This window comes from Apus apus, chromosome 10 (assembly GCF_020740795.1).
Source record: "Apus apus isolate bApuApu2 chromosome 10, bApuApu2.pri.cur, whole genome shotgun sequence".
In the NCBI taxonomy this organism is placed as follows: domain Eukaryota; kingdom Metazoa; phylum Chordata; class Aves; order Apodiformes; family Apodidae; genus Apus; species Apus apus.
Genome location: NC_067291.1, coordinates 6,959,733 through 6,986,512, shown reverse-complemented (window position 1 = coordinate 6,986,512; position 26,780 = coordinate 6,959,733). Strand labels below are relative to the sequence as shown.

General features: G+C 38.1%; 1 protein-coding gene across 3 annotated transcripts in view; it reads right to left on the bottom strand.

The window, feature by feature from the left end:
• The window catches only part of MYO1E (myosin IE), a 90,609-nt gene that overhangs the window by 36,919 nt on the left and 26,910 nt on the right, over positions 1–26,780 (bottom strand). For all 3 annotated transcript variants that reach the window (XR_007890393.1, XM_051628075.1, XM_051628076.1), the window contains exons 2-12: positions 19,786–19,929; positions 17,019–17,108; positions 16,225–16,319; positions 9,542–9,629; positions 7,871–7,960; positions 6,782–6,913; positions 5,417–5,551; positions 3,789–3,921; positions 1,760–1,956; positions 626–706; positions 150–236 (exon numbers count right to left, since the gene is read on the bottom strand). Coding sequence is in view for 2 of the 3 variants with exons in the window: in XM_051628075.1 (XP_051484035.1) it covers positions 150–236; positions 626–706; positions 1,760–1,956; positions 3,789–3,921; positions 5,417–5,551; positions 6,782–6,913; positions 7,871–7,960; positions 9,542–9,629; positions 16,225–16,319; positions 17,019–17,108; positions 19,786–19,929 (1,272 nt within the window). In the remaining variant the exon portion in view is untranslated. The remainder of the gene's footprint in view (positions 1–149; positions 237–625; positions 707–1,759; positions 1,957–3,788; positions 3,922–5,416; positions 5,552–6,781; positions 6,914–7,870; positions 7,961–9,541; positions 9,630–16,224; positions 16,320–17,018; positions 17,109–19,785; positions 19,930–26,780) is intronic.

The following is a 26,780-nucleotide window of genomic DNA, read 5'->3' as shown; positions in this document are numbered from 1 at the left end:
GGTTAGCCAACAGCAAAGGTGGTTTTTTTCTTTGTCTTGCTTAACAAGAAAAATTTTATTGTTAGCAGATGATAAAATCTCTTTTTTTCCCACCAACTGAAAAAGCAATAGTTCATTCATTAATTCAAAAATAATAAATGTCTGGTTACCTGTTCTGCCTTCAGTGTCAGTTCAATAAAAATCTGCTGTAGTTTTTCATTAACAAAGTTGATGCAGAACTGTTCAAAACCATTTTTCTATAGAAAAGGAAACAATTTGAAAATTAGTCTTGTGCTTTATATACAATAATACTTAAGTCTTACACAGGCAATAAGCTTCAAAGAAACACAGTCAGAGATGGATGGGTTGCTGACTTTATAGACATTCTGTGTAATCTCAGATCTTTTTTTTTTTTGTTTAGATCAATGACCTAGTTTCTTTGAAGTTTCTTCAATACTTTGTGTTTATTAAGTGAGACATTACCAGTGAGAACTCAATGTCCAGGAAGCTGGGTTGGTTTTTTTTTTTTGCTTTTATTCTGGCCACAAGATTTGGTTTCTTTCTGTTTTGGATTTTTTCCCTCCTAAATAACCAAAAGTTCTCCCAGGTCAGATCAGTTCAAACCCTGAGTACTGCATTGCCTTACCTGGAATATTTCAAAGCCATAAATATCAAGGACACCAATGTTATATTCTTCATGGTCCTTCTCCATAGCCTTATTAATAGACTAATAAAACGGAAACAAAATGTAAAATTCAAGTGCAGTTTATATATTTAAAAGACACAATCATACTCCTAAATATTTATATAAAAATATTTGGTTTATTCAGAAAGGACATATTTTAATCGAATACCAATGTATGTGGAAGGGTATTTTACTTCCAATTTTTAATAAAGTGTTATTAACAGCTAGGAAATTAGCAGTGTACTACCCTGTTTTCCAGGTTAGTGAGCCTTTGGATCTACTGTTTCTAAAAATCTTTCCCCTTTGGTGTAACCGGCTCAGTTAAAGAAACACAGCCAAAAAAAAAAGAGAACAGTTTTAAGTCTGATACTTGATGCATTTGGCAGATCTTATCATCAATCTTTTCACATGTTTCTGTATTCCCCTACTTTGCAGTGTCAGTGCTGGTACAGGCACATATTGGGAATTATAGACCTGCCATGATACGGGAGAATTCCAAGACAGCAGCAGTGCCATCACAGGAGAGACTTCTGCTCCATCTGGCCAGCATCTGTGGCCAAAGGTAAAGTTTCTCCCCCAGCAATCCAGCCCAGGCTCTCAATCTGAACAAGAGAATGCTTTAGCATGGAGAACCGTGTAACCCTTGCTCAAATGCCACAACACTGGGATGCTGAAGGGGTTCTTTGCAGGATAGTTAGGAAAGAGAGCAGGGGTCCATAACCCACTAATTCTGCTCATCTGAAAGTGCTCACCCTATGTAAGAGAAAGTAAGACTCAGAGAAGTGTGGGTGCTCACAGGAAGGAGACATCAGAATATCATATGGGACAGTTGTGGCAGGAGACTGAACAAATATAGTGCTGAAAGTACAGCTCGTTTCCTTCAAGGAATGCACAGCATTTATCATACAACCAGTGCCTTGTATCTGCCAGCTGTGGTCATGCTCCCACTGCACTGCTCACAGCTGCTACTAAGTTTTAGGCAGAGAAAGATACTGGGTGAAAGACTTGATGGACAAGAAAAGCACTGCAAGGAACATTGCTAGTGTATTTGTACTTGTTTTGATACTTCAGTAGAATCAAGCAAATCCAACTTACCTCCACCAAGTAATCAAAAACACGGGAATGAAGGGCCTTGGCCAGAGCATCCCTGGTGTAGCAGGCTTGTTCCACATTTAGAGTTACATGAATGGACTCAGATTTGCCTCCCCACTTGCTGTCCATCTGTCTGCTGGTCAGTTTTTCCTTTAGGCGATCCTGGTTAATTCCCAGGAGAAAAGCAGGGAAAGCCAAAACTGCAAGAAAGATCAGGGTTGCTGGATTGTGACTGGAAATCATGACTGGACTGATTATGAAGGAAAAAAGATGAGCTGTATCTCTAATAACAATCATCAGTAATAAGCCTCATGGGGAGTGCAGCTTAAAGAGAAAAAGAGGAACAATTTATGTCTTTAAAATGTATCTAAACTCCCCAAAGGACATTTTCAACTCTTTACTTACATGGATTTCAATTAAGGTAAACCACCTTAAGTTTAAATAGTCAACCATTTCTGTACCTTCAGTCCTTCAAACATGTAAACTGGCTTAGGTCATAGTTTAGAACCATGTGATTGAAACAAATCACTCTTGGAGGAGATGGAAATAAAGCATGGAGCTCATACATTAAATAAAATTACACCATTGAAATTTCTTTGGAAAAACATGAAATGCTTAAAATTTAATAAAGAATGTGATATCTAATTCCTAATGTCCTTTCCCTTTCTTCATCAAAGTTAATGTACTGCAAAAAAGTTTTCAATTGCCTTGCCATCTATTTGGTTTTGGTTTTTTAAGCCCTTTTTTTCTGGAAGTACTTTCCAAATTCTGGTTTCCCTTGTTTAAAAGTAAAGCAGAAAAATACATCTGCGCAATAAGTGTCTAATACAAGTCTAGTATTCTTTGCACTCTTAGCACACGGTGTAGGTGTTAGCTGCAGGTGTCACAGACCTTAAGAATGGAAAAAGAGAAACAGCTTGAAAGCAAATGGAAACAGCTCCCATGGGCAGCTCTTGGAGCTGGTATTCACCTCCTCTAAACCACATAATGCTCTAACAGTGTTTCCTCCATGTTCCACTGTTTTCAGATCTATTTTACTGGTGTGAGAAGGATGTAAAATAATCACAAAGGCAGCAGCTACTTGTGCTTTACATATCTGTAATGTCACAGCATGATTTTGCTAAACCCTTCGGTACATTTATCAAGCAATATTTGTAAATCTAAAGCTGGCAAATAACTGCCAGCTTTCTGAAATCCGATTTATTACATCAGCAAGCTGATTACATCCACCCTAGGGGACCAGGAACCACAGAACAAACCGAAGTTGAGCCACTGGCAACATCTCTGGTAACTCAGTGACAACTCATGTTGAAGAACACATAAGGTCAAACATCACATGCTTTAAAATGGGAAAGACTATAGGTAATTATAGACCAAATATGCTCACATATACTGTACAGATGCCAGAGTAAGTATTTAGGCAACACTACAGTAAGAATTTATGAAGATAGTGTGATGGTATGAACCACCACGCATACCTCAGAAACCCTCCCTTCACTCTGCTGATGATTTACTACTGTAAAGGAAGAACAGCTGGACATGACTTGGTGTAACTTCACATTCTTAAGATGTCCAATTATTTGCCCTAATTAGGGACCATAGAGTTACAATCCAGAAATTACTATAAAGCAGTATATGCATGTAATTGAAAAAATTATCCTCAAAGAGTAATCAATAGTCATTTTTCTAAATGTCTGTCAAGAATGGTCCATATAGATTTGATTCTAACTCAAGAATAACACTTTGCTTAAAAGGATTTCTCACAATTTATATTATTTCATACTCAAAGGCTGGAAAATTATTTCTTAAAATCAAAATGCAAAACTGCACTCCTGGTTAAGTCAGTGGCATTGTACAAGACAGAGCACTGGCCTCAGTACCACAGGTTTTGGAAAAGAATCTAAATTAGCAGCCTCAAACTGTAAGAAATGATGCACCAAGTTTGGATAAGCAGCTCAAGATTGCAGTTCACTTTGTGCCACCTGGGTTTCAGCCCACTGCTAATCCTGGAATACTTTCCAGAGATACTTACACTCCTCACTCTCCACTGCTGCATAGTTGCCAACTTCTTTGAAGCTGATGTTTCCCAAATGCAGTATTCCTGCCACTATCTGTAGCACCAATGCCTGTTCCTCTGCAAAGATCCCAATCACACTCATTGCATGCTGAAAAGAAAAAAAAAATTGAATCAGTCAAACAATCTGTTCAATGACCCTTCTCATAGAGGTCTTTTTAAAATTGTGATGCTAAAAATTTGAGTTTTTCAAAACATTTCAAATACCTAAGCCAACCAAATTTCATTACAGACTGCACTGAAGTTTCAAAAGGTACCAGATGTCCTATGTCAGCATTTTTGTATTTTTTTTAATAAAATACAAAAGCATCTACACCATTTTGAAGACGTGTTAGCAAAATAAATTCTGGAAAAAATTAACTTCTTGAAAAAACAAACCCCTACTTGTTTCACTGCAAAATGGGAAACAATTAACTTAAGAGACAATGTTTTTATCCCTTCTACACAGACAGTTCAGCCACTGAGACTAAGAACTATGATGCTGTACTGAATGACTCTAAGAAGCAGCACAGTCTCTCTGGCTTAGGCCAGAAAATTTCAGCCACTTAGAAGAAATTAACCATAGAATCATGGAATCATAGAATGTCTTGTGTTGGAAGGGACCTCTAAAGGTCATCTAGACCAACCTCCCTACAGTAAGTAGGGACATCTCACACTAGAACAGATTGCTCAGAGCTCCATCAAGCCTGACCTTGAATGTCTCCAGGGATGGAGCCCCCACCACCTCTCAAGGCAACCTGTTCCAGTGATCCACCACCCTCATAGTATAGAACTTTTTCCTAAAGTCCAACCTGAATCTACCCTTCTCTAGCTTGAAACCATTACCCCTTGTCCTATCATTACATGCTCTATGGAACAGGTCTTCCCCAGCCCACAACAACACTGGCTTTTGGAGTCTAGAGAACATGATAACTTATGGAATGTCTTCTCAACTGACTGATTTTCTAAAATGCCACAATGGCTAGAATACAACAGTAACCTTTTTTTTAGCCCTTTAAATGTGCTACAAATATAAATAAGAAGACATGTTAATATGTTTATTTTAAAAGGTAAATTTCTAATAACAGGAGACCAGCAAGGTGACATGACTTGCATAAAGGTCAGACAATGAACTGGCAACAGCTCTGGATAAAGATCCCTGATCTGTGCTTTCTGAATCCCTTTCTCCAGCCTTCCAGTTGCACTGTTTTAAATGGGCATGTTTGAAATCAGTCACCACTAAGAACTGAGTTAAAACAGGGTGCTCTTTTGTATTTTCTTCTAATGGAAGTCTCCTCCCTGTGTTTGCATTTTCACATTTTTCATACTGCAGGTTATCTGCACTCAATTAAATTTAATTACATTTACAACCTTCTGAAAGAGAACAAACAGAACAAAACTCCTTTCTACAAAAATTATCTACCTACCTTCTCAGGATTGTTAGGCTGCAACATAGGACCCCATCAGAGCAACATACCTCCTCCTCAGGGTAAAATATGATTAAAATAAGCTACATCTACAGTAACAAATCAGTATCTTTGCTAGAAATGGACAGTGAAATGAACCATACATCCACCACTATGCAAATCATGAAGTAAAAAACTCACCAGTGTTTCTTGGAAATCCAATTTGTCGTTAATGTCATCAACTTTGTAGGACCCTGAGAGACTCAGATAGTAATAGTAATCCATACTGGTAATGCCAAGACTGCTTTTTTGTTCTGAGGAGGCCCCTTCAATTAGCTGCAGAATAAAAATCCCCAAATTAGGTATCATACAGTGGTCTTCAGCAGAGATGAGGCAGGTCAGAAACACGTGACTGAGCCTGAAATTACTGGCAGAGATCTGGATAGTGCTGTGCCAGGTATGTATCCTTCCTATGTTTTGTAATTGCTTGACTCCAAAGACCACGATTCTCATTCCCACCCCCAGGAATGGTTTTGTTCTAACTTCCAGATCTAATAAAAAGCAAAAACCGTGACTGACTTGAATGCCTTCCACTATCCTTACTTCAGCAAGGTAAGGCAAAGCTGGTTTTCCAATCTGCAGTGTGTAATCTAGAACTTCCAGAGCAAGGTGTTTCCCATGCCTACTGAAAGGTAGGCAGAGTTGAAAGAACATACTAAGAAAGCATTAATTGTGACCCCAATTGTGAGGCCAAGTATTCGTTATGCCCACTACAACATACAATAAGCAAGTTTTGAACTATGTTGATTTGAAGCGTGGCTCAAGTCACAACCCTGCACCATTTAGGGGCCAAGAAGAAACAACAGAATAGTTTTAAAAGGTTCCTGTACTTTTTGTTATGCCAGGAGAGGCTCCTCAGACCTCTGTAGAATCTACACCATTGTGCACAAACATGGCTGCAATAAGGAATGAACAAACTAACCTCAGATGAGAACAGTCAAAACCCCAGTGTCTTTTAACTCCTGTGTCAAGAAGCCTCTCCAAGCCACAGAGAGAAGTCAGCAGGACAGAGCAAATTGTTCATATACCTCCTAAGAGGAGAATGCACAGCCTTTTGAAATGCTAAAGAAGTGAGGATGCTTGGAGGATTCAATAGATATTAACCTAAATGTCCTAGAAAATTTAACTGAGAATCAAACTTCTCTTTAACAGCTACGCCATGGAATTCCAGTGCAAAATGTAATTTTATAGCCCAATTTAGAAAGAATCCCCATGGAATGTTCTCATTTTCTGTTACATTCTACTGGTCTTTTCCATATGGGCATTCACAGTGAATTTCCAGGCGAGGCCTTTGAAATACCGAAGTATTTTTGTTCTGGAGCTGAAAGGCAGCTGGGCAGGTCTATGTTAGATGGTGTCTTAACATGCCATCAAGTTTCAAAGTGATATCCAGACTACCTTCTTGAATATGCACTCAGTCATCTCACTGTGTTGAGAACAACTGTTCAATCAAAAGGAAAAACTGGTCCTAGTTTAAGGACCTTGGAAAGGACATATACTTCTGACCTGGTAAAAAATGTGAAAACTCCTCTCTCCAGGATTCCTCATAACAACTCGAGATTTTTCCAGCAGGAAGTTGGAGATCTTCCCTCCATCTGGTTCTCCACCTGGACTGAACTGGATTTCAAAGTATTTCCCCTACAACAAATAATTAAAGCTGTTGAATTATTAGTAAATCAAATTTGAAATCATGCACTTGTACCATATCTCAAGGAAGGTTACCAGGATATTTAACCTTTACGGATGCAGTGACACAGCTGCCTCAAGTTACAACCTAAGCTTGGCTTCCTGAACTAGCAGAGTTCTTTCTGCATTTACATTGTGCTAGACTCTGGGTAACACATCATGTGTTAATGCAAATGTAGAGAGGAAGTCAGTGGCTTCTTCTCACTGCTGAGACTCTTGCCTAGTATAAAGGAAACCATAAGGCTCATCTGTATAGGCAGTAAAGTTAACAGATATACCAGCAATGGCAAACACAGTGTTCTGTTTAGAAGCAAGGTAAAGCAATTATCTTTTTCTTTCAGGGAGACATTAATTGCATTAACACACACGTTGACCAAGGAACAAACCTTACATTTGTAAAGCCTATGTGTAAATTTTAAAACAACGTACAGTATGTTACCTAGTGAACAGTCATTTCACGGTATTGTCTTAAGTACTTTATAATGACAGACTGAAAATAATTCCTGCCTATTTTCTGTACATATTAGTAAAGGCGTCTCCCATCAAACAACTCTAAGAAATAGATTAAACCATCCTTAAAGAAGCTATCAATTATAAATTTTTTTAAAAAATATTACTGCATATTTTTACTGAGCTGGAAAACTGGCCATTTTGTTGCTGGTAACTTATTTGCTTGCAGACAACATGTTAGAAATAGTGACCAGTTCATATTGTTAAGAGAAAGAAACAAGTCATCTATACAGAATAAACTGAGGCCTCTCGACATATCCTTTATGTTTTAAAACATACTTCATGTTTTATTTAGATTTACTTTATTTTTAGTCAGTTTATATTATACTCCTGAATATTGTCCCAGTAGTAGCACAGAAGTTGGAAGCATAAAGTGATCTCTAGGATAGCGGGACTTACAAATCTGCTGGAGTTGTTGTTTCGTACAGTTTTTGCATTCCCAAAGGCCTCCAGCAAAGGGTTGGACTGTAGAATAATATCTTTAACATGCTAAAATTTTAGGAAACAAGAGAAATAGAGAATCAGAAATAGAAATTTATATAGCTCTTACAGATTTTCTAGAAAACCATGAATCTAAATTATATATTAATAAAACAAGAAAGCCTGCATCTGTAAGAAATCCTTTTGATCAGATAAGCAATAGAATCTAACCATCTTTTTTTTTTTTTCAGATAGTTCTAATCTTTTGAAGCTCCTATTTTTTGAAGAAAATGCCTGAGGTTAAAAACTGGTCCTTTTGCTCACTGTTCTGCCAAGCAAAAAGCCAATAAACTGCTCTGTTTTTTTCATCATCTTTATTTTAAACACTGTCCTTCTTACACATGAGCATTTAGACCTTTTTGGAGGTCTGGAACCACGAACAATGAAGTCATCGAGAAGCATGAAATTTAGGGAATCTGCATGATGCTGCTATCTAGCTGCTTTGGAAATCAATAAAGTGTGTTACTACTGTCTCTTTATCTGATCCAAGGAGCTGGAAGTATGAACAAGATACCAGCTTTGGAACAAACCTAATGCATGTTGGGTTGTGAAGAGAAGACTGAACTTTATTTCAAAATAAATGCTCAAGACAACTTACCAACTTCATCAACTGTTACTCTGTAAACACTAAGAGTAATTTTTAGTTTTGTACAAAAAGCTGGAATGTTTTAAAGGCAATATTTACTTATAAAGTATGATTATATTTATTCCAAAAATAACACAATGCATACTTTCTCTGGATCGTTATCTTAGTTACTGAATTATTCTCTGTAATGATTCCAGTATCACTGTAGCACAAAACTAAGCAGAAAGAACATACTCAACATCAGAGACTGCAATAAAGCAAAGAGTAACAGTAAGCACTCAAAAGGACTGGACTGGTAATAGCAGCTACTACCTACGTACCACTGCCTGTCAGTCAATGAATGACACTGTAATGTCAATAAGGGAATTTTTACAGCTAATTCACTCAAATTAGCTTTAGTTAATAAGTTTTGAAGGATAAATGCAGACAATGACAGTACAGTTATTAACAAAAGCAGCTATTTATTGCTTCAGCTAGCTTTCAGATACTCTATTTTGACTAGATAACCTCATAAAACAAGATCATGTTCCTGCTGTTGGCTCTCTGATGTATGCACACAAATCACAGATTTAATGGAAGTAATAAAAACATGGAAATACAAGTCAGTTTTCAATAGGGAAAAAAACCCCACATTACTCAAATGAGACTGACTGTTGTTCTTAATCTGCTTAAGAACAAGAATTAAAACAAAATGCTTGTAGACACAATTCAGCAGGAGCACCACGAAACTTCTAGCAGAAATTATTCTGTGTCTGTGGATTCCCTTTGGGTGGCTCCCATCACACAGGCAGCCCAGCAACCTGCAGGCAAGCAGTTCTCTGTCCACTTCAGCTGCCTCTCTGCTGCTGAGGGCTTGTATGCATTTCTAGCTGCTCACCCAAAAGCTTTTTCAGCAGTGCCTCTTGGCTGCCCATGTCTGCCACAGCAGACTTCTCTCATTCTACCCATCTGAAGTAAGTATGTAGAACATGCTTATGGTTCAGCATTGCTTCATATCAACTCACCTGTACTTTAGGGCCACCTCCTGAAATTTTGGAGATATAACTCATTATATATTTAGCAGCTACAGTTTTTCCAGCACCACTTTCCCCACTACAAGAAAAGGAACACAAAAATGTACCTATTAATTTTTAAATAAGCCTAGAATGGAGTAATACAAGGTTTATCTCATTTAACCAAGACTAGGTACCTCAACAATGAATAATACTAAATACACACCATATTTACATCAGGTAAGCTGGTAATATAAAGACTGATACACTATTGTAGCATAGCACTTGGATATGTTTGTGAATAAATAATTTTAAATACATCATCTTCTGTGGACACCAGAATATCTCTGGGACTTCAAAGTCAGAAAACTATCTAAAATAAATACACTTAAGCCAAGATGCTCTAAAGAGAATAACTGTTAAAAACTCAATTCCCATCTAAATTTAGTGAGATTTCAGATCTCAACACAAAACTTATTTGAAAATCCAACTTTAAACACCATGCCAGATCCCTACTTCATTTCAGCAGCCTTTTGTTTTACGTGTTCCTAAATGAAATAATGAGGCATTATTAATCACATCCTGAATGATGGAAGAACTACCTTCCTGTTCCTATGCCTCTTGACACAGGGTACAAGAAGTCTTAATCTTCCTATATGAGCTTTCACAATTCCTTCCTTCCGTTACAATATTCCACTCCAATAGTGAATAATGTTTGCAACATCAGTAGTTTTGCCTTCTTGCAATTAGCAAGCTTCTCAAGAGGGAAAAAAGATTGGTATGCCAGGCAGTCCAACCTCACACTTCATTTCATCCCTTAAAGCTAACTTGAACAGAATTCCTCCAGACTTACATAAATCTTGGTGCAAATCAGCTTTGACCTTAATGAATTTCTCCAGACAACTATATTAATATAAAAAACAACACATAGATGTTCATTCAATGTCATAAAGATATCAGAAATATAATTTTTCTTGTGTGAAGATCTGAGCTATCTTTAGACTCCTGAGTAATTTTATTGAATGCTGCAGACTCTTCTATCCTGTGCCTACTTGTTCCTGGATACGAATCAAATGCACATCTTTTCCTGCACAGATTTTATCTACGTTTGCCAGAGAAACATCAGCATGTCCTGCACAGGAAAAGGACTTGCTGAGAATGTCAACTCATAGCTCCTTATCAGCATGAGTAATGGAGACATTTCCAAAGGTTTAATTCTAAAAAAGCTCCCCACACTGCTAAGTTGCAAATATTATTTTACACCTTTAAAGCTTCCAAACAGTACAGAAATATTGAAAGCTTTTTTTTCATGCTTTTCTCCTGACTGCAGTTTTACAGATGAAATCAGAAACTTGAAAAGGTGGAAAAATACTTCTTGATCATCTCTGTGAAGTGCAGACCATGATTTTTATTACTCTGAATCATCTTTTCCTAAGCACCAAGAAGAAAGCCTGTATTGTTGGTATCTACTCTATTCATGGGGACAGACAGAGGTTGCTGGATGGCAAACTGTATTTAGAAATTCAAATAAGCAACAGTTTGATAATCAAAATAACATTTCTTCAGATTTTGCTCATAATAACTTCTTCAACATGTTGTAAAACAAGACAGATAAGCCAATCTCAACTCAGTCATACTCCTGAGTTTGCATATGTAGTTTTCAACTGCATAGAGAGAAGAATCTGGGGCCGAACACTGAGTGAGTATGATCAAATATTACTTATCATGCAGTAAAAATGTAACACATTTCTGTAAGATTTTCTTTGATGCATAAACTATCCTTCTTCTCTGTGTTCAGAGTGGCTTACATTTCTTATTCCATAGTGTCTGCCACAGAAATTGAGCTGGAGGAATACAGTTATTGTTAGTCTGTTCCTATGTAAGTGGTCCTCTGTAATAAGTGAATTTGGCTGGAAGCCTGCCTTTCAGAGTCTGCTTTATGTTTATGGATGCATACACTTTTTTTTTTTTTTAGTTTTATGGTTTTACTGATCACAGACCAGTGAATTGCTCAAATTAGAACAGAATAAAACAGGATGATGCATTATTTATGAACCAAAGTAATTTTATCTGAGGGGATGGTACCTTGCCCCCAGTAAAACTCAGGTAGTCAACTGTAACAGGGAAACTGTGGCATTCCTGCCAAATGATTCTCACACAGCAGCTTTTCTACATATATCTTACTGCTCTGCTGCTATTAAAACTATTTTAAGAAAATGTAAGAATAATTTTCTAGCTTGGTAGGTCTAAGTATGCTAGAAGTACAGAAGATTTTAAAGGTTGAAAAAATTATTATAACGGCTTAAAGTAAGTGGATTATAGTACTGACAAATTTTCTCAGCAACTTCTCTTACTAAGAATAAAACATTGTTAACTTCAGAAAAGTTAAGTTTTGTTCAGCAAAGTCAATTAACACCTAGCTGAAATCAAGAGTAAGCTGTAAGCGCAGAAGGAAATATTTTTGTTCTTTCCTTCCCAGAGGAAATACAATCTGGGGTTAGAGAAGCAAGAATCCAATATAGCCTAATCCTTGTGCCTGAAATTAGTTTTCTGAATTACATTTAATATAGTATCTCTGGCTGTAGAACAATACAAGTAATACTCATCTACATCATCAGGACAAAGCAGAAATTTTAACAGACAGTTACAAGCTTAGTTCAATAGAGGCTTAAATTAAATACCATGCCTCAGCAAAACATAAACTTAATGAGAAATCAAGCTCCAGCATAAGCATGTTACTCACAGGAGTAAACTTCCTGTGTCATTCTGCCCAATGCATACAACAGGAGGGAATAGAACTGCAGGTACTGCTCCCTGGTCCCACCTAAGCACACACTCTGCACCTGCATGCAGCCCAGCCAGAATCCAGCCCATGAATAACCTCACTGCCTACACTGCTAACAGCCATCCAAAATAGCTTATGGCTCCTCAGCTACCATCAGACATGTGTACATGTCACTTTCTTAATGCATATGCATATATGCTGCAATTACTCCACTAACAAAACAGGCTTCCCTGGCCCTGGAAAGTTTCTTTGAAACAGTGAAGTAGTATTATCACATAAAAATACTATCTTTGGTTGCTCTCTATTCAGCCTTTCAGAGAACTGTATTTCCTTTTGGATCTGCTTTCCTACTTAATTAATTGACTTTCTGAAGGGGATGGACTCCTTCTATGAGTGCCTAAATGTACTTTTCAGAATTCTGGAATAAAGCCTCCTGGCCAGAGGGTCTGTGATCCTCTCTCACACACACACACACACACACACACACACACAGTCTTGCCTACTGCAGTACACTGCAGGGACTTTCCTTCTCCTGCCTGGAAATCTCTACCTAGTCTCTAGGAATGCACATCCTCTCCCAGATCCAGAGGCAGATACCACAGGTGCCCAAATCACATGCTGTAGGAAGACACAGGTGTGCACCAGTGCCTGTCCCATCATCTTTGCCTCTCCATTCCTGAGACTCCATGTGCACCATGAGCCAGACTTAGCCTTTTTCATCCAACTGTGAATCAGTCCAACCTAAACCTTGTTTCTTACCTTCTCTCTTTGCAAACCTTTCTTTAAGGGGGAAATCTGCCATCTTGAGGGGAGAAAAGAAGGAAAAACCTGGATGTCTTTCTGTACTAGCTTGCTCTGTTATTTCAGTTCCAGGAGGGACTTTCAGTGAAGTCACTTCAAATTCAGACTAATTGTGAAGTAGAGAAGCAAACAGGCTAATAACCTATAACCATAATAACCTAATAACCATATTGCTATTACCACACATTTTTCACAGGACAAATTTTTATTGCAAAAACTATGGTTGACTGAAATGCAAAGGTTCATTTGAAACTGCTCAGGCCAGCAGACTTCCATGGAACTGAAAACAGACAGAGCTGTATCTCTGTTTTTTTGAGAATCACTGGCTTAGGGGTAGAAATGGTAAAGTCCTTAGCAGCTATTAAGTGAAACGGGTGGTGTGGTAGTAGACATGAAGCTAGCTAGAACATTAATTTCACTCTACAGCTGCAGCACCTTGGGAGCTTCTACTCTGGTAGCAATTTCAGTGCCTTCTGGTCTATGAAATAAAACATAAGCAAATTCCAGGCTTGAAGAAACTTAATTCTTAAGCCAGCTCTAATTGTCAGAAATAGTGACAGTAACATTTGAAAATACAGGATGTATCTAAACACTTTAAATGAAATGTGGTCAAAAGAATTAAAACATCAAGCAAACAAGATCAATTTTGTGAATGGCTGAGTTATTCAATTTCATTAAAATTATTTCTAAGTGTCCCAAAAAATCAAATACAATTATCAAAACTACCTGTCTAGTACACAGTGTTTACATTGTTTGTGATAAGAATAATCATAGGAAAAATAAATGTGCAGAAAGGAAGAGGAGGCCTCTGAGACGGGACTGGCAAACATGATTTTTCTTGTTTCAGTTTTGCAGTAGAATTCAATTAACTCCAGCAGACTTTGCATAGGTTAGGCATACACTGAGAGAAAATTCACTCTACACATACAAAATGCAGACACTTCACAGAGCATGTCACCTATCATTCAAGCACAAGAATTCTCATGTGAATTTAAACCTGGAAGTCTGCATCTCAGATCTGCATCTCACCTCTCTGAGAAAATGGGACCCTCTGCATTTTAAGGCATTAGCAATGGATTAAAAATATGTGGGTTTTAATCACAGTTCACCACAGTTTAATGGTTTTCACTATAAACTTAGCTTCATGTGAAACATCACAGGCTCTGGGATATTACTTTGTTCAAAAAGCAAGATAAATCCCAATTTTCCCATTCCTAACAAGTCTTAATTTGACTAAATGGGGCTAGTAACTTCAGCATGGCAATGGGCATCAGTTTTCCAAAAAAGAAGCGAGCCCAGGGAACCATCCAGATATAAGAGAGACAGGAATAAAAGCTCTGGGCATTTTGTTCCATATGGCCCCACTCTGTAGCCAGGGCTCAGGAACAAGGAGGCCCCTACACCAGTACAGCTCAGCACAGCAAGCTGTTTAATGCCTGGCTGATCTTCCTACACGCAAAATCAACAATTTCCACATACCTACATACACTTTTCTGATAATAAGAGGGACACACCTGTGCACTTTTCCACTGTAACATGTTACCCAGGAAAGCTCTGCCGGGAAGACTCCCAGGCATAGATTCAAGGAAATAAAACAGTAAATATAACCTTCAAACAGCTACTCGTCAAAAGCTTTCATGGCAGCTTATCAGTGAGACGTATTAACATGAAATCTATTTTTACACTGGATCATGAGGTAGGGTACAGGAACACTTGTACATTGAGCACCTCCACATCTAAGACCCACATACTAAGACAGTTCTTTACAATTCTCCTGCAACAACATTACATTAGTAAATGGGTGGTGCAAGGGCATTAAGATTAAACACCAATGACCATCTACCATCCCCTAACAGGCTCCAACCTAAGGGATTGAGCTTTTTAAGTCAGATGGCATCTGATCTGGTCACCACTGACTTCCTGCCTCGCTGGGGCTGACAACGCAGGGCACACAGCCACCCCAGTGAGAAGATCGGAGAGGGCCCTCGGACAAAGAAAGCGTTCACTCTTGAAATCTCTCATTTGTTAAATTCATCAGCAGTTAAACTCATAGTGCATGAATGTGCTACTCAACATGTTCCACAGAAGGATAGAAAGCTTAAGAAAAGCTGTTACCAATAAAATAATTACAGTTTCCCTTCAAATTTTTCCTTTTTCTCCTCTTTCTTTTCCCTAGGTTCTTGGGAAAGTCTCATAGGCCAGTGGTCTCCAAACACTTTGGATCCCACACAGCACCATTTAAAAGATGTCTGAGCACACACTCCTGATGTATGTATATAATTTATCTATTTATACATTACATATATCTACTACTGTAGGTCTAATATTTTCTCCCCATATCCCAATGGTTTTCACTGCACAGGCCCTGTGACACATGCATCCCACTTTGGAGACCACTGCCACAGGTAAGGGACAGTTCCAGCTGCACTACAGTGAACCTCTGAAGTTTTCTATGTAAGAAGGAAAGTCAGAAGAGGTCTAAGTGTACCAGCTTAAACAGCCTGCAGTTCTTGCTCTCTGCATACTTCATCATACACCACCTATAAATGAACCACACCTCTCGACCCAAAATTCACTCTGATTGTGACTTAAGTAATGCCTGTCATTAAAAGAAGTTCAGTATTAACTCTTCAGTGAATTCCCTCAGTCTAATAATTAAAATAGAGTAAACTGAAAAAAAAAATCACTTTTCAGCCTCTCTCTTCTACTTTTTGTCTCTGACTGAATGCAAGCAAAATTCCAAAAGCAACAAGAAAAAAGAAATGGTACTAAAACCAGAGAATGGTAATAGCAGTCAATGTGAGAATGTTGGATTTAACAGTATCTGTGGTTAATCCATCTCTCTCATGTAGTGATTCAAGTTACTACAGTCTTGGTATCAGGCATGAAGCTGGTTTTGAGAGAGATTTCTTGTGGTTAAGCTAGCATTGGGATTTCACTGGAAAACAAAAGGGAGGGTCTGAAAGTACTTAGCTATCCTAGAAAACCCCAGAACATTCAGTGGTAATAGATCCAGAAGATTTTTGCTGATACAGTAAAAAATAAAAGTTTCTGCTTCTTTAAGTTAAAACACCAAAATATGATTGTCTTTTACCGATCTTTTTCTTACCTAATAATGACACACTGATTTTCTCTGTCAATAATCATGTTTCTGTACATGCTGTCTGCAAGAGCATAAATATGTGGTGGGTTTTCATATTGTGCCTAGGAAGGGAAACAGAGAATAATTTTTCAACACAGCTTTAAATAACACAGAAAGAACAATATAGATTTTTATTGAAATTGGAAGAATTCTTTTCCTGGAAAAACAATTCTGAATCCCACTTTAGACTGAATTTTCCCCAGGAATTTTTTTCTTCATGTTATAAAAGCAAACCAAAGTCTCTGGGTTTTGTTACTGATCTTTCATCCATAATTTTCTCCTAAACTCTCGTAAACACCCTGCTCTAAAAATGGTCTGTGCCTAAAATGTATTACTTGTCCAAAAGAAACTCACATAATTTAAGCCTGTTCCACCAGTTGTCATATGCTAACAATAAACTAGCTAAACAGCTACAAAGACCTACTGCTGGATATCTCATCTGCACCCAGAGTCCATTCACACCAAACAGTGCTCTGAATCTATAGACATGCCCAACTTGAGCAGAGAGCGAAACTGAATTTTAAGTCCCTTATATCCTTGTGCTGACTCACTCTTCAAGCTCTGTTTTCAAAAGTGGCATGATTTTGGCATCTCCATTTTTTAATATATGGTAATAGATATCAGCCAAGTTCTCCCATGCTAGTTCAATGCTAACACAACCCAGAAACAAATGCTTCCATATGCTTCCAAGAGTTTAACTGTGTAGAATAATATTTACATGCCCCTGAATACTGCAGTACATTTTAGATTGCTTTACTTACTGCTCCTTGGTACATTTCAATTTCCTTTTCTCCAAAATATGGCATTTGCTTGAAAGGGTTCACAGAGATTAATACAGAGCCAATGTAAGTCTGTATTCAAAAGAAGTTAAGGTAACTACAATTTCATAAAGTATTATCTTACACTAGTGACTGCTTAGTAACTTTCCATCTATTACACAAGAGAGCACAGCTTCAAATAATAGTAAAATACCCCACAGGTTACAACAATTGTTAATAAAAAAATTTTCAGGCTTACAAGAATATAAACATATCATTCAATGGGATAGTTTCATATTATCAAAATATTTATTTTGGACAAGCTAAGTATAGAAACATGTATTATAGGCCCAAACACAACACATATTGGATAAAAATACAGAAAGAGGAAACTGTTTCACTCTTTTGTAACTGAGAAGGTCGTATTGTCAGTGTTAAAAAAGATTGTTTTGACCTTTGCAGAATATAGTATAGTGACACACTGTCTCGGATAGAGCTGAGCATGCACAGTTGGATGGAAACAGCCACTGCTGAGCTGAGTTAGACAATTACTCAGCTGCATATACTAGTGGGGGAGATACGGGAATGAGATAATTCAGTATGTGGTGTTATTTTATAACTACTGACAGTCCTTAGGAGTCTTATCCTGCAGGCTGCCCTATAAGAAGACAATCAGTTTCAAGCTATTATTAGTCCCAGAAAGCTTTTTTGCAACATTTTGAATGTCACTATTTTGCCAATCTGTGTTCAGCAGCACATGTACCTACAGTTACAAAATACTTATCATTTGGAATCAGAATTGCAGTACAGATATATGAAGCAACTGATACTACTTTACAGGCAGGACTGGGTCATTGAGTTGGGAGTTAGGAGGGTATCCATGTCAATGAGGCCCAAATGCTGTGCTGCAGGGTTCACTTCACAATCGGGAATTCTCCATAAGCAAATTTACTAACGAAGCTTCCCACACTAAAGTAGGAAAATTAACAATTTTATCCTACTGGATTATCCTACATAAGAATCTATTATTGTGGTGCCACTGCACAAAATGGTAACATGTTAGAAAAGACATATAACTCACTGAACATAATTTCCATATTGTTAATTTGTGATGCTTTCTTCACACATTTTTAAATTCAATTCAAAGAAGAGTGACAACATCTGGGTCTCAAATATAATAAATCAAGCATCCATTGTGCCAGTATAAACATCCAAAGTGACAGTTTTCTGTTGGTAAACAATACTGGCCTTTTCTGGGATGATTTGGTAATCTCTATGCAACAAATCACAGAGAGATGTTCATTCACGGGTGGACATAAAAACAACTGAAAGATTCAAGAGCTGATCTCCATTCTAGAATGAAAAGCCTTCACAGAACTGCAAAAGGAGTCTTTTCTCCCTATGGAAATGAATTTAAATGTTTTAAAAGAAAACTCTGACCCCTCATGTGACCCCAAGTCCCCTTTGAAAACATAGTTGTTTCTGCCTGAATAGAAAAAACATTTCCAGTTTAATCTCACTTATTTCTATAAGAAGCATAAAACCATTTCTTCAGCACAGAGCACTCAAGCCTGTCACTGTACTGCATGGAAGATGCAATGTTCCACAGGGACAAAAGCACTTGTGTTACCAACAGAGGAGTGACATAGTTTGCCCCAGTTTGACAAATATGATGCAACTTTATCACACCTGTATGAGACAAATTTAATAATGGTGTCGTACTTCATTGAACAGAAGATCCAAAGCCATGGGCACATACATATTAAAAAGCTCTGCAGTTTGGGATGGAAATGCAGCACTACTGTAACATTAATTTTTCTCTATCAGTCCTTGCTAGACTGAGCTGCTACTTAGCTCTTAACCATCTGAATCTATGGAAGTAACCAGCAGATTTTGTATTTCCTTCTCTTTCTGTGACAAAAAGTTACTCTTCAAGAAAACTATTCTCTAGATACTACTAGGAAGTATGAAAACCTGGCTACAAGAGGAGAAGCAAGTATCACTGTCCAGTCCATAACCACATTGACTAGTATTTACCAAATTCACGATTGCAGTTCATGTTGCGTTGTGAAAGCTAAAAATGAAATAGTGGCTATTCTTATCTCAAGGAATTACTTCCATACGAAATTTCAAACACAACAAAAAAAGGCAAACCTTTGGTGCTAAATCTGTTTCTCTTGTTAGGTTATATGTTCAAGTATTTAAATCTTTCACGCTTTCACTAATCACAGAAAAAAAAATTTACATGCCAACACTGTATATTTACAGATGTTCACATGCTCACCTGTTTCCATCAGTCCATGATTCACAGCATGAACAACTCCAGAACAAGTTGCAAATAAAGTTATGTCACAGAAGAGGTATTTTGAAAGCATTAGAATTTTGGAGGTATAAAAGACATCATGGTATCAAGACATATATATGCCTTAAACCTACTCTTTACTCTTAGAAGCAGCAGTACTGCAGTACCTTCACAGGTCAGACGGATATGGAAAACATAAACATATGGAACTGCAGGCCTATCTTCAACAATTATCGGAACAATTCCAAATATAAAAAAGAATACTGTAAAATAATTGTTCAGATCTTAATTTCTACCCTCATAATTAGCTCAATTTACAAAGAATTGTGTCTTACACAGGTGACCTGTTAAACAAAATGCTCAGCATCTTTGAGTAATCTGCTTAAATGAAATACATACACATACTAAGTTCCACATTGGCACAGAAAGTCCACAGGGTCACACTGAAAACAACACTATAAAGGATACAAAAATATAGTCATCCATGTATCTTTTCTTTAGGTTCTCCACTATGGAATCCTCTGTGATTTTGGAAAGGAGGACCATATCATCCACTCCACTGTGCTTGACATTGTGGCTCTGCCAGTGGTATCTGTAGTGTCCTTTGCTGCCCTGCAGGAAAGCACAATAAGCACCAAGAAGGTTACTTTGAGGAACATTTCTCGTTAGCATTAAATAACGGAAAACAATCTATTCAAATTCCAGCTTCTGAAGTATTTTTCTTTAACTGAATTCCATTCCTTGATCCAGGTACTGTATAAAAGCATACATAAACAATGTCAGTTGACTCGCCTCTGAACACTAAAGAATTGCGCTGCCCTCCAAACTTAGAAGATAATTCTGTGGGGTTTTGTGAATCTCTACACACAGAAGAGATTTCAGATGACAGGTATTTCTAAATCTAGGAGAAAAAAACCCAATCATTCCTCCCGAGATACAGTTATTGGAAGCTAAGGATGCAAAAGTTACACTCCTACAGCACAACTATTAGTGAGGGTAATAATCACCTTAACTATTACATTGGGCAGAGTGGATTCTCCATCCTTTACAGTCAAACCCTTTAAGTCAAACCTGCACATAGGCTGTTACTCAAATGGAAGCTGTCAGCCTGATGCAGACAATCCTCAGTGATGTTCTGCAAATGATGCTACACAGCTTGTCGGCTGCATGTCTGAACAGTCCCTTTTGATCTGTTAGTCACTATGCTTAACTGACATCTAAACAGATATTCTCTCCCCACACTTAGAGACTGCTATTTCAGGATGCTGCTGAAAACTTGCGACATTTCAAGCTGTACCACTTGAAATAAAAATCTGGGTTTTTTCCAGCTTATTTGAACAGTAATTAGGTTCTACAGATACACCTACAAATTTAAATTCAGTCTAGATCAATGATATTAATTCAGTTATAAATCTGCTTTCCAAATCTAAACCTATTTTCGATAGCCTGGCAGATAATGCTAATGGAGTTTTGCCCTCTTGCCTTTTTATACTTTCATTTTTGTTTACACTATAGTGAAATTAGTGATGCTGGAATTAGCACATTTTACGTTGAAAAGCCATTGAGTATGTTCTCAAGGAAGATGTTGACAACAAAATGGCAATTCTGTGTATTCACCCTCATTTTTTAATACCACAACTTCAAACAATGCTATTCAGCTACACTGCTCTCATGTATATTATGGGATCGAGTCATATTCATCTGAATAAAAGCAATTTATTATTGGAGATTATTTTGCTATCACTGATACAGCTCTATCACTACAAAAATGCTTTTAAATATAGCAGAGGCAAAAGTGTCTGAAAACACAATCTCAGCAATTTTCTTGAACATCCACAATCTTACATGAGAATCAATAAAATAATAATATTAAACTAGCTTGGTTTGTGTGAACCATGTCAATTTTACATTTGCATGATGGAAGCAGTGATCTGGAAGCACTAAGAAAATGAAAGAAGCCATTTTTTGAAATGGTTATAAAACATGTGACTGAAAAAAATCAGTTGAAGGTTGGGTTAGTGGGGAAAACTTAAGTCCAACAAAGAAGCATAATTTCCTTTTTTTCCAACAAGGTATGGTATCAAAATAAATATAGAAACTTAAATTCTTCACAAAGCTACAAAGAATGTGGTTTAGTATCAAATAATAGAGTAAGCTACAGAAAATGTGTAAGAAATGAGTGGGAAAACAATCAAGCTTCCCATTGGAAGCCACAGCATCAGACCCAGGTAATTCAGTAAGAAAAGGCCAAAGCTCACAAAGCCACAGGACACATGGAAAATGTGCAGACAGTTTGCAAAACTGCAGGCTTTATAAAAGCCAGTAACTGTTGTTGACTGTGATTAAACCACACACACTACCAGGCCAAAGGGTTCTTTCCCAATAGCAATGCAACCCAGCAGGGCAGCAAGAGGGGCAGTGCCAGGAAGGCTCAGTTGGCCCTGAGAGCAGCTGTCCCCAGCACTTCCACACGGCTGTCCCGCGCAGCTGTGCCCAAGGCTGCCCGCTGCCTATCGTCCACGGCCCAACCGAGAAGGGTGCAGAGGGATTCAATAGAAAGGCAGCAGCCTAAATATCCAAGAAAGCAGTAGCATGAAAGACAGCTGACAGCAGTAGCACTAAGTAGTCCACATTAATATTGTATCACATTTTAAATGGCAGTTTCTATTGGTAGTTTGGGACTACTTTTTTTCCCTCAAAGCATGGCCTTACCTGCAAATATACAGAGAAGCAGCAAATCATCATCAGATTGTTAGCAGACTTCTCCCTAGGATCTAGTAATAATCCAAAGCTTTAGCACTGACTAATTGCATCTGTGTTTAAGTTTTGCTCTCACTCTCCTTTCTCCAGGAACCCAACACCAGTCGGATGCATGGTCATGCACAGTGGGTAACAACCCCTTGGCCTGGGCAACAAGACAGAGTGCTGTTTCTGCAGGACACCACCCACCCCAAGTTCTTGCTCTTCCAAAAGTGAGTGATGACTACAAGTCAGAATTTATTAGCTTCAGTCACTTCCAACTACTACAACCACATCCAGCTAACAAGTAACTGGTTTTATATAGTTTTGAAAAAATCATCATAAATAATCTGAAAAAATACCACCATACTAGCTGTACAAGCAAGTCTCCATATTTCTCCAAGCCACATACTTCCTAAAGTTCAAGGATGCATACTTAAAAATTACAATGCTTTTCAAGTAACCACATTGCAAACACTCATGATTTGTTCTTATTGCATATTTCTTTTTTTTAGCTAGAGCTTTCTACCATCCACATAAAAATGCAGTACTTCAATCTGGAGACAATTTACACCTGAGCTAGTTACCTGGTGTCCACCGTAACTTGAACTTGCTTTGAAGGGAGGACTCAGACTTAATTCACTCAGCTGTTAATCGTCCTGTTGTCATTCACACCACAGGTTTTCCCCTCAACCCCTCACCCCCTGCTCCAGGGACAGGTCAGGTCTCCTGGGGTTGACCAGGAACTTCAGAGCCAACAGAACACGAGCCAGAAGAGCTGCCCCACACCACCATGTCAGCATTAGCCACAGCAAGGACCGAGGGACTCAAACAGGGCTGCCATGTGGCAGATCTGGGCAAACAGAGGCTCACTGTGGTCCACTCCTGGACCCAGCCATGCAGTGTGGATGTCAGCAAATAGCAGCTTAGCTTCTCGTAGGTTTTTTTAGTGAAAGACGTGATCTAACTGTACAATAAATAAGCAAATTAAAGTCTGTGTCAGCAGTAACAATGCCTAAGCAGCTGAAAAAAGATGAGCTTGACAGATTAGGAAAAATACAAAAAACCAAAACCACGTCAACAGGCTGCTAAAAGCCACAGAAGCGGAAACACGAGTGCTGAACAACCTGGCTGCCAGGCCTCCTCCAGGCTCTCCCTCAGCTTCAAACCCAACCCAACCTTGCACTGGGAACGGAGGCTGGGCTGACAAGCTGGAATTAAAGGCGTGTACTGCATTGCTGTCAGCTGTTGTTATTCATTGGGTTGCTTTTTTAGGCTCAAAATCAGATCTGCCTTGCACTGACAAGAATAATATTTATGAGTCACAAGATGACCCTATAAGCTGGGAGCCTACTGTTTCCACGCTGTACTGCTTCAGGAGCACAGAGATGGCAACCAGCTGGCTGAAGACTGGGCAGCACTGTCCTCTCCACCTCAGCAACTTCATTATCTTCAGCATCAAAGCAATCAAGACTCAAGAACCTGAACAATTACTTCTACTCTCACTTTGTACATCTCCCTAAACGCCCACTCATTAACAGATCAAGACAATTGCTACATTAATACTGACAGGGGATGTAAAATACTTTCCATGTACTAAACACTGTTTATACTTTCTGTACTATTTTCGGTATTACATGGTTAAAGCATATTATTGTTTTGTCCGAAGTGAATAATGTATATTGATGAGATATTTATTTACAGAACATTTTTTTGCTGCCCTCCACCTTGTGTTACAATAGCAGTTGCTGGTTTCTTTTGCCTTTATTATTGTTTGTGTATTTTTACATTATCCTAAGCAACATGTATTTGATGTGGCTATAAAAAGATTGAGTCATGCTGTGTCACAACAGGGTTTTCTTTTAACTGGAAAAAAAACCAAATATTTTTGTATTTCAAGCTTTTAAAAATAGTACGTCTAAAAATAAAGCACTAAAAACAAGGGATCAGAAAAGACTACGTCTGCCCCTGAGAAAGAGCGTTGTTTCTCTCTCTTTCTCTCTCCACCAGATCTCTGTCTAAACTACAACAACCTCCATGCCATAATCATTCTTGGTTCCCACAAAGGGAAAAATTGCCATCCTGAATCTCTGACAGATTTTTTCGTTGGCAAACCTTCACCACAGTGCAGAAGGGATCCTCAGCCACCACGAGGGAGTGTCAAATGATCACAAACACAACCTTTTCCTTCCCTTTGAAGCTATGGCAGAGTACTTTTACAAAATATCCTTGTACTTTTGGAGGCCAATACTAAATTATACACAGCCATCATCTTAAACAAACATGTCACAAAACTGAAAAAGCTGCACACCATACACTCTACACCTGACATCAATGCTTCTACCAATGGAGGCATATCACCAGTTTCATACATGTATAATTTGTACCAGTTCTTCCCTCTAACAAGACAAATACTGAAAACCACAACTTTTTGCTGTAATATCCATCAAAATGGCAAACTTTTATAATCCACTTACAGGAATCTTTAACATATTTCCATAAAGTACAAGAGTCTGCTGTTCTCACCAGAGTAAGTTGCAGAAATACTTTATGTGAATGTTGGTCCTCAACTGAAATAATCAAAACTGAGAAGACATAGTAGACAAAAGTGCTCCAAAATAGCTCTTATATATTTAATGTTAGAAAAACAGAGATATTGCCTGCAGTGATGTGACCATACTTCAGAAAGGATATTAAAGGAAGACAGCAGAAGCAGCTAGATGGACAAAGATAAAAGGCAAATTATTTAAAATTAACATGAGGGAAATATTAATGAAGACAAAAAGCAGTGCTTTAAGACTTGAGGAAATAGCAAAGCAAAAAATATTGAGCATTTAGCAGCAGGATACGTATTTTATACAGAGGACTGAGAATACCAGAAAATGTATCAAGGCATGGAAACTACTAGCAGGTTAATATCCCAAAAGCCACAACTAGGGAAATAAAATACTGAGAAAAAGATTTCTGGGGGGAAAAGTCATCAACTCTCACTGTGTGCTGTCAGACAGGGCTGGATTCAGGCCAGTGTGCCTAGAAGGACTGACTCCAGAGCTGGTTGCAGGCTGTGGGAAATCCCAGTTGCCCACACAGCTCCTGTGTGGGTCCTGGCCCTGGGGCAGCTCCCCACCAGCACCTCCTGCTCGGGGCTCTGCAGCCAGGGAGCAGCCGGGGCCGGCAGGAGAGGAAGAGACAGAAACCAGAGCCTGCTTACTGGATAGCAAATACATGCTTGTAACATTATATGAGTTATGGGAACATGAGATGTCCACAGGGTATACACATTATACTCAATTTCAGGAGTCAGGAAAGACATCAGCGTTCTTGTAACATACATGACAGAATATTACCAAAATAAAAGTGACTTCAGTGTTTTGACTGTGAGCATCATGTACTGCATTAGTATTATTTTTCACTAATATTTATGAAAGGTTATTTTTTAAAAAGGCACAGCAACTCAACAAAATCAGGATGGGAATGAGCTTAAGAGCAGATAATGCTAATGTGCTTAAGTTTTTAACATAACTTACAGAGACAGTGGGCAGATACCAGAAGGTAGTTAATGAACTGTAAACTCATGGTTGCTTACCCCACAGCTTTTTGGGTGGCTGTAGCCTAATGTTCCAATAAATAATCTTCTCAAGGAAATGCAATACCATCAGCTACTTAATATGGTTGACTTGCTCTTAGACATTGACTGTCCTATCTGACCTAGTAAGCAGCACCCAAAGCTATTCTAAGTTTGACTTGTTCCTTGTGGCTTGAGTAGTAAATTTCCTTGTGACTGTGGTAGATTAAGGATAGGCCTTATGAAAGCAACATGTATATATACACACACCCACCCCATTCCCATCTTTTCACTGAGCAGCATCCATGCACATTAACTTCTGATCTGCAAATTGCATTTACGGTTTATATCCATATGTACTTACTGTGAAAGTTAAGGAAATGCAAGAGAACAATTACAACAAACAAGTTTCACCTTGGCTGTTATCAGTCCTTAATGTATAATCAAGCTTTTATATGTCACTCTTCTGCATTAAATACAGGTTTCAAAGGAGTTTGTATAATCATACATCTTGCACGTAATACTACAAAATACTGTAAATTTTAACCCAAGCTTGCTATCACAGTTCCACAGTGTTAGAATTCATTTTGGCACCTGATGCTATACAGAGACATGTATGTTTGTGTGAATTTTTTCTTCCCTCCTTCATCATTACAAAAAAAGAACCAGTGCTGGCTCCTCCTGATACCTTCCTGGAAAAGATATTCTCTGAGATTCTATGCAGAGCTCCTCCCCCAAAAAGCTAAATAGCAACTGGGATCTCAGAAGACAAAACTCACAAAATCTTCCACAGCTGCAATGTCCTCACAATCTCTTCCCCCCCTTCAGGAACAAGAAATTGGTATGGTTTTTGCTTTGGCTTGTTGGTTTGTTTTAAAAAACAACAGAAAACAATTTGTCTATGATTAATTTATTCTGAGTCTTCCTCTGTGTGTCAGATTTACAAAAATATTATGGTCTTTAGATCAAATACGTAGTTTGAAAACTCCATCAGTAAATCCAGACAAAATGCCACTGCCTCATCTATTGCATCAGACTGAAAATATTTTTCATTGATTATCCTGAAACTAAATAAGAAACTGGGAGCTTATCATCTGGTTTCCAGAGAGAGGAATCTTAGAACAGCATGACTCAAAAAGCTCTATGTAAGGACCAGCAC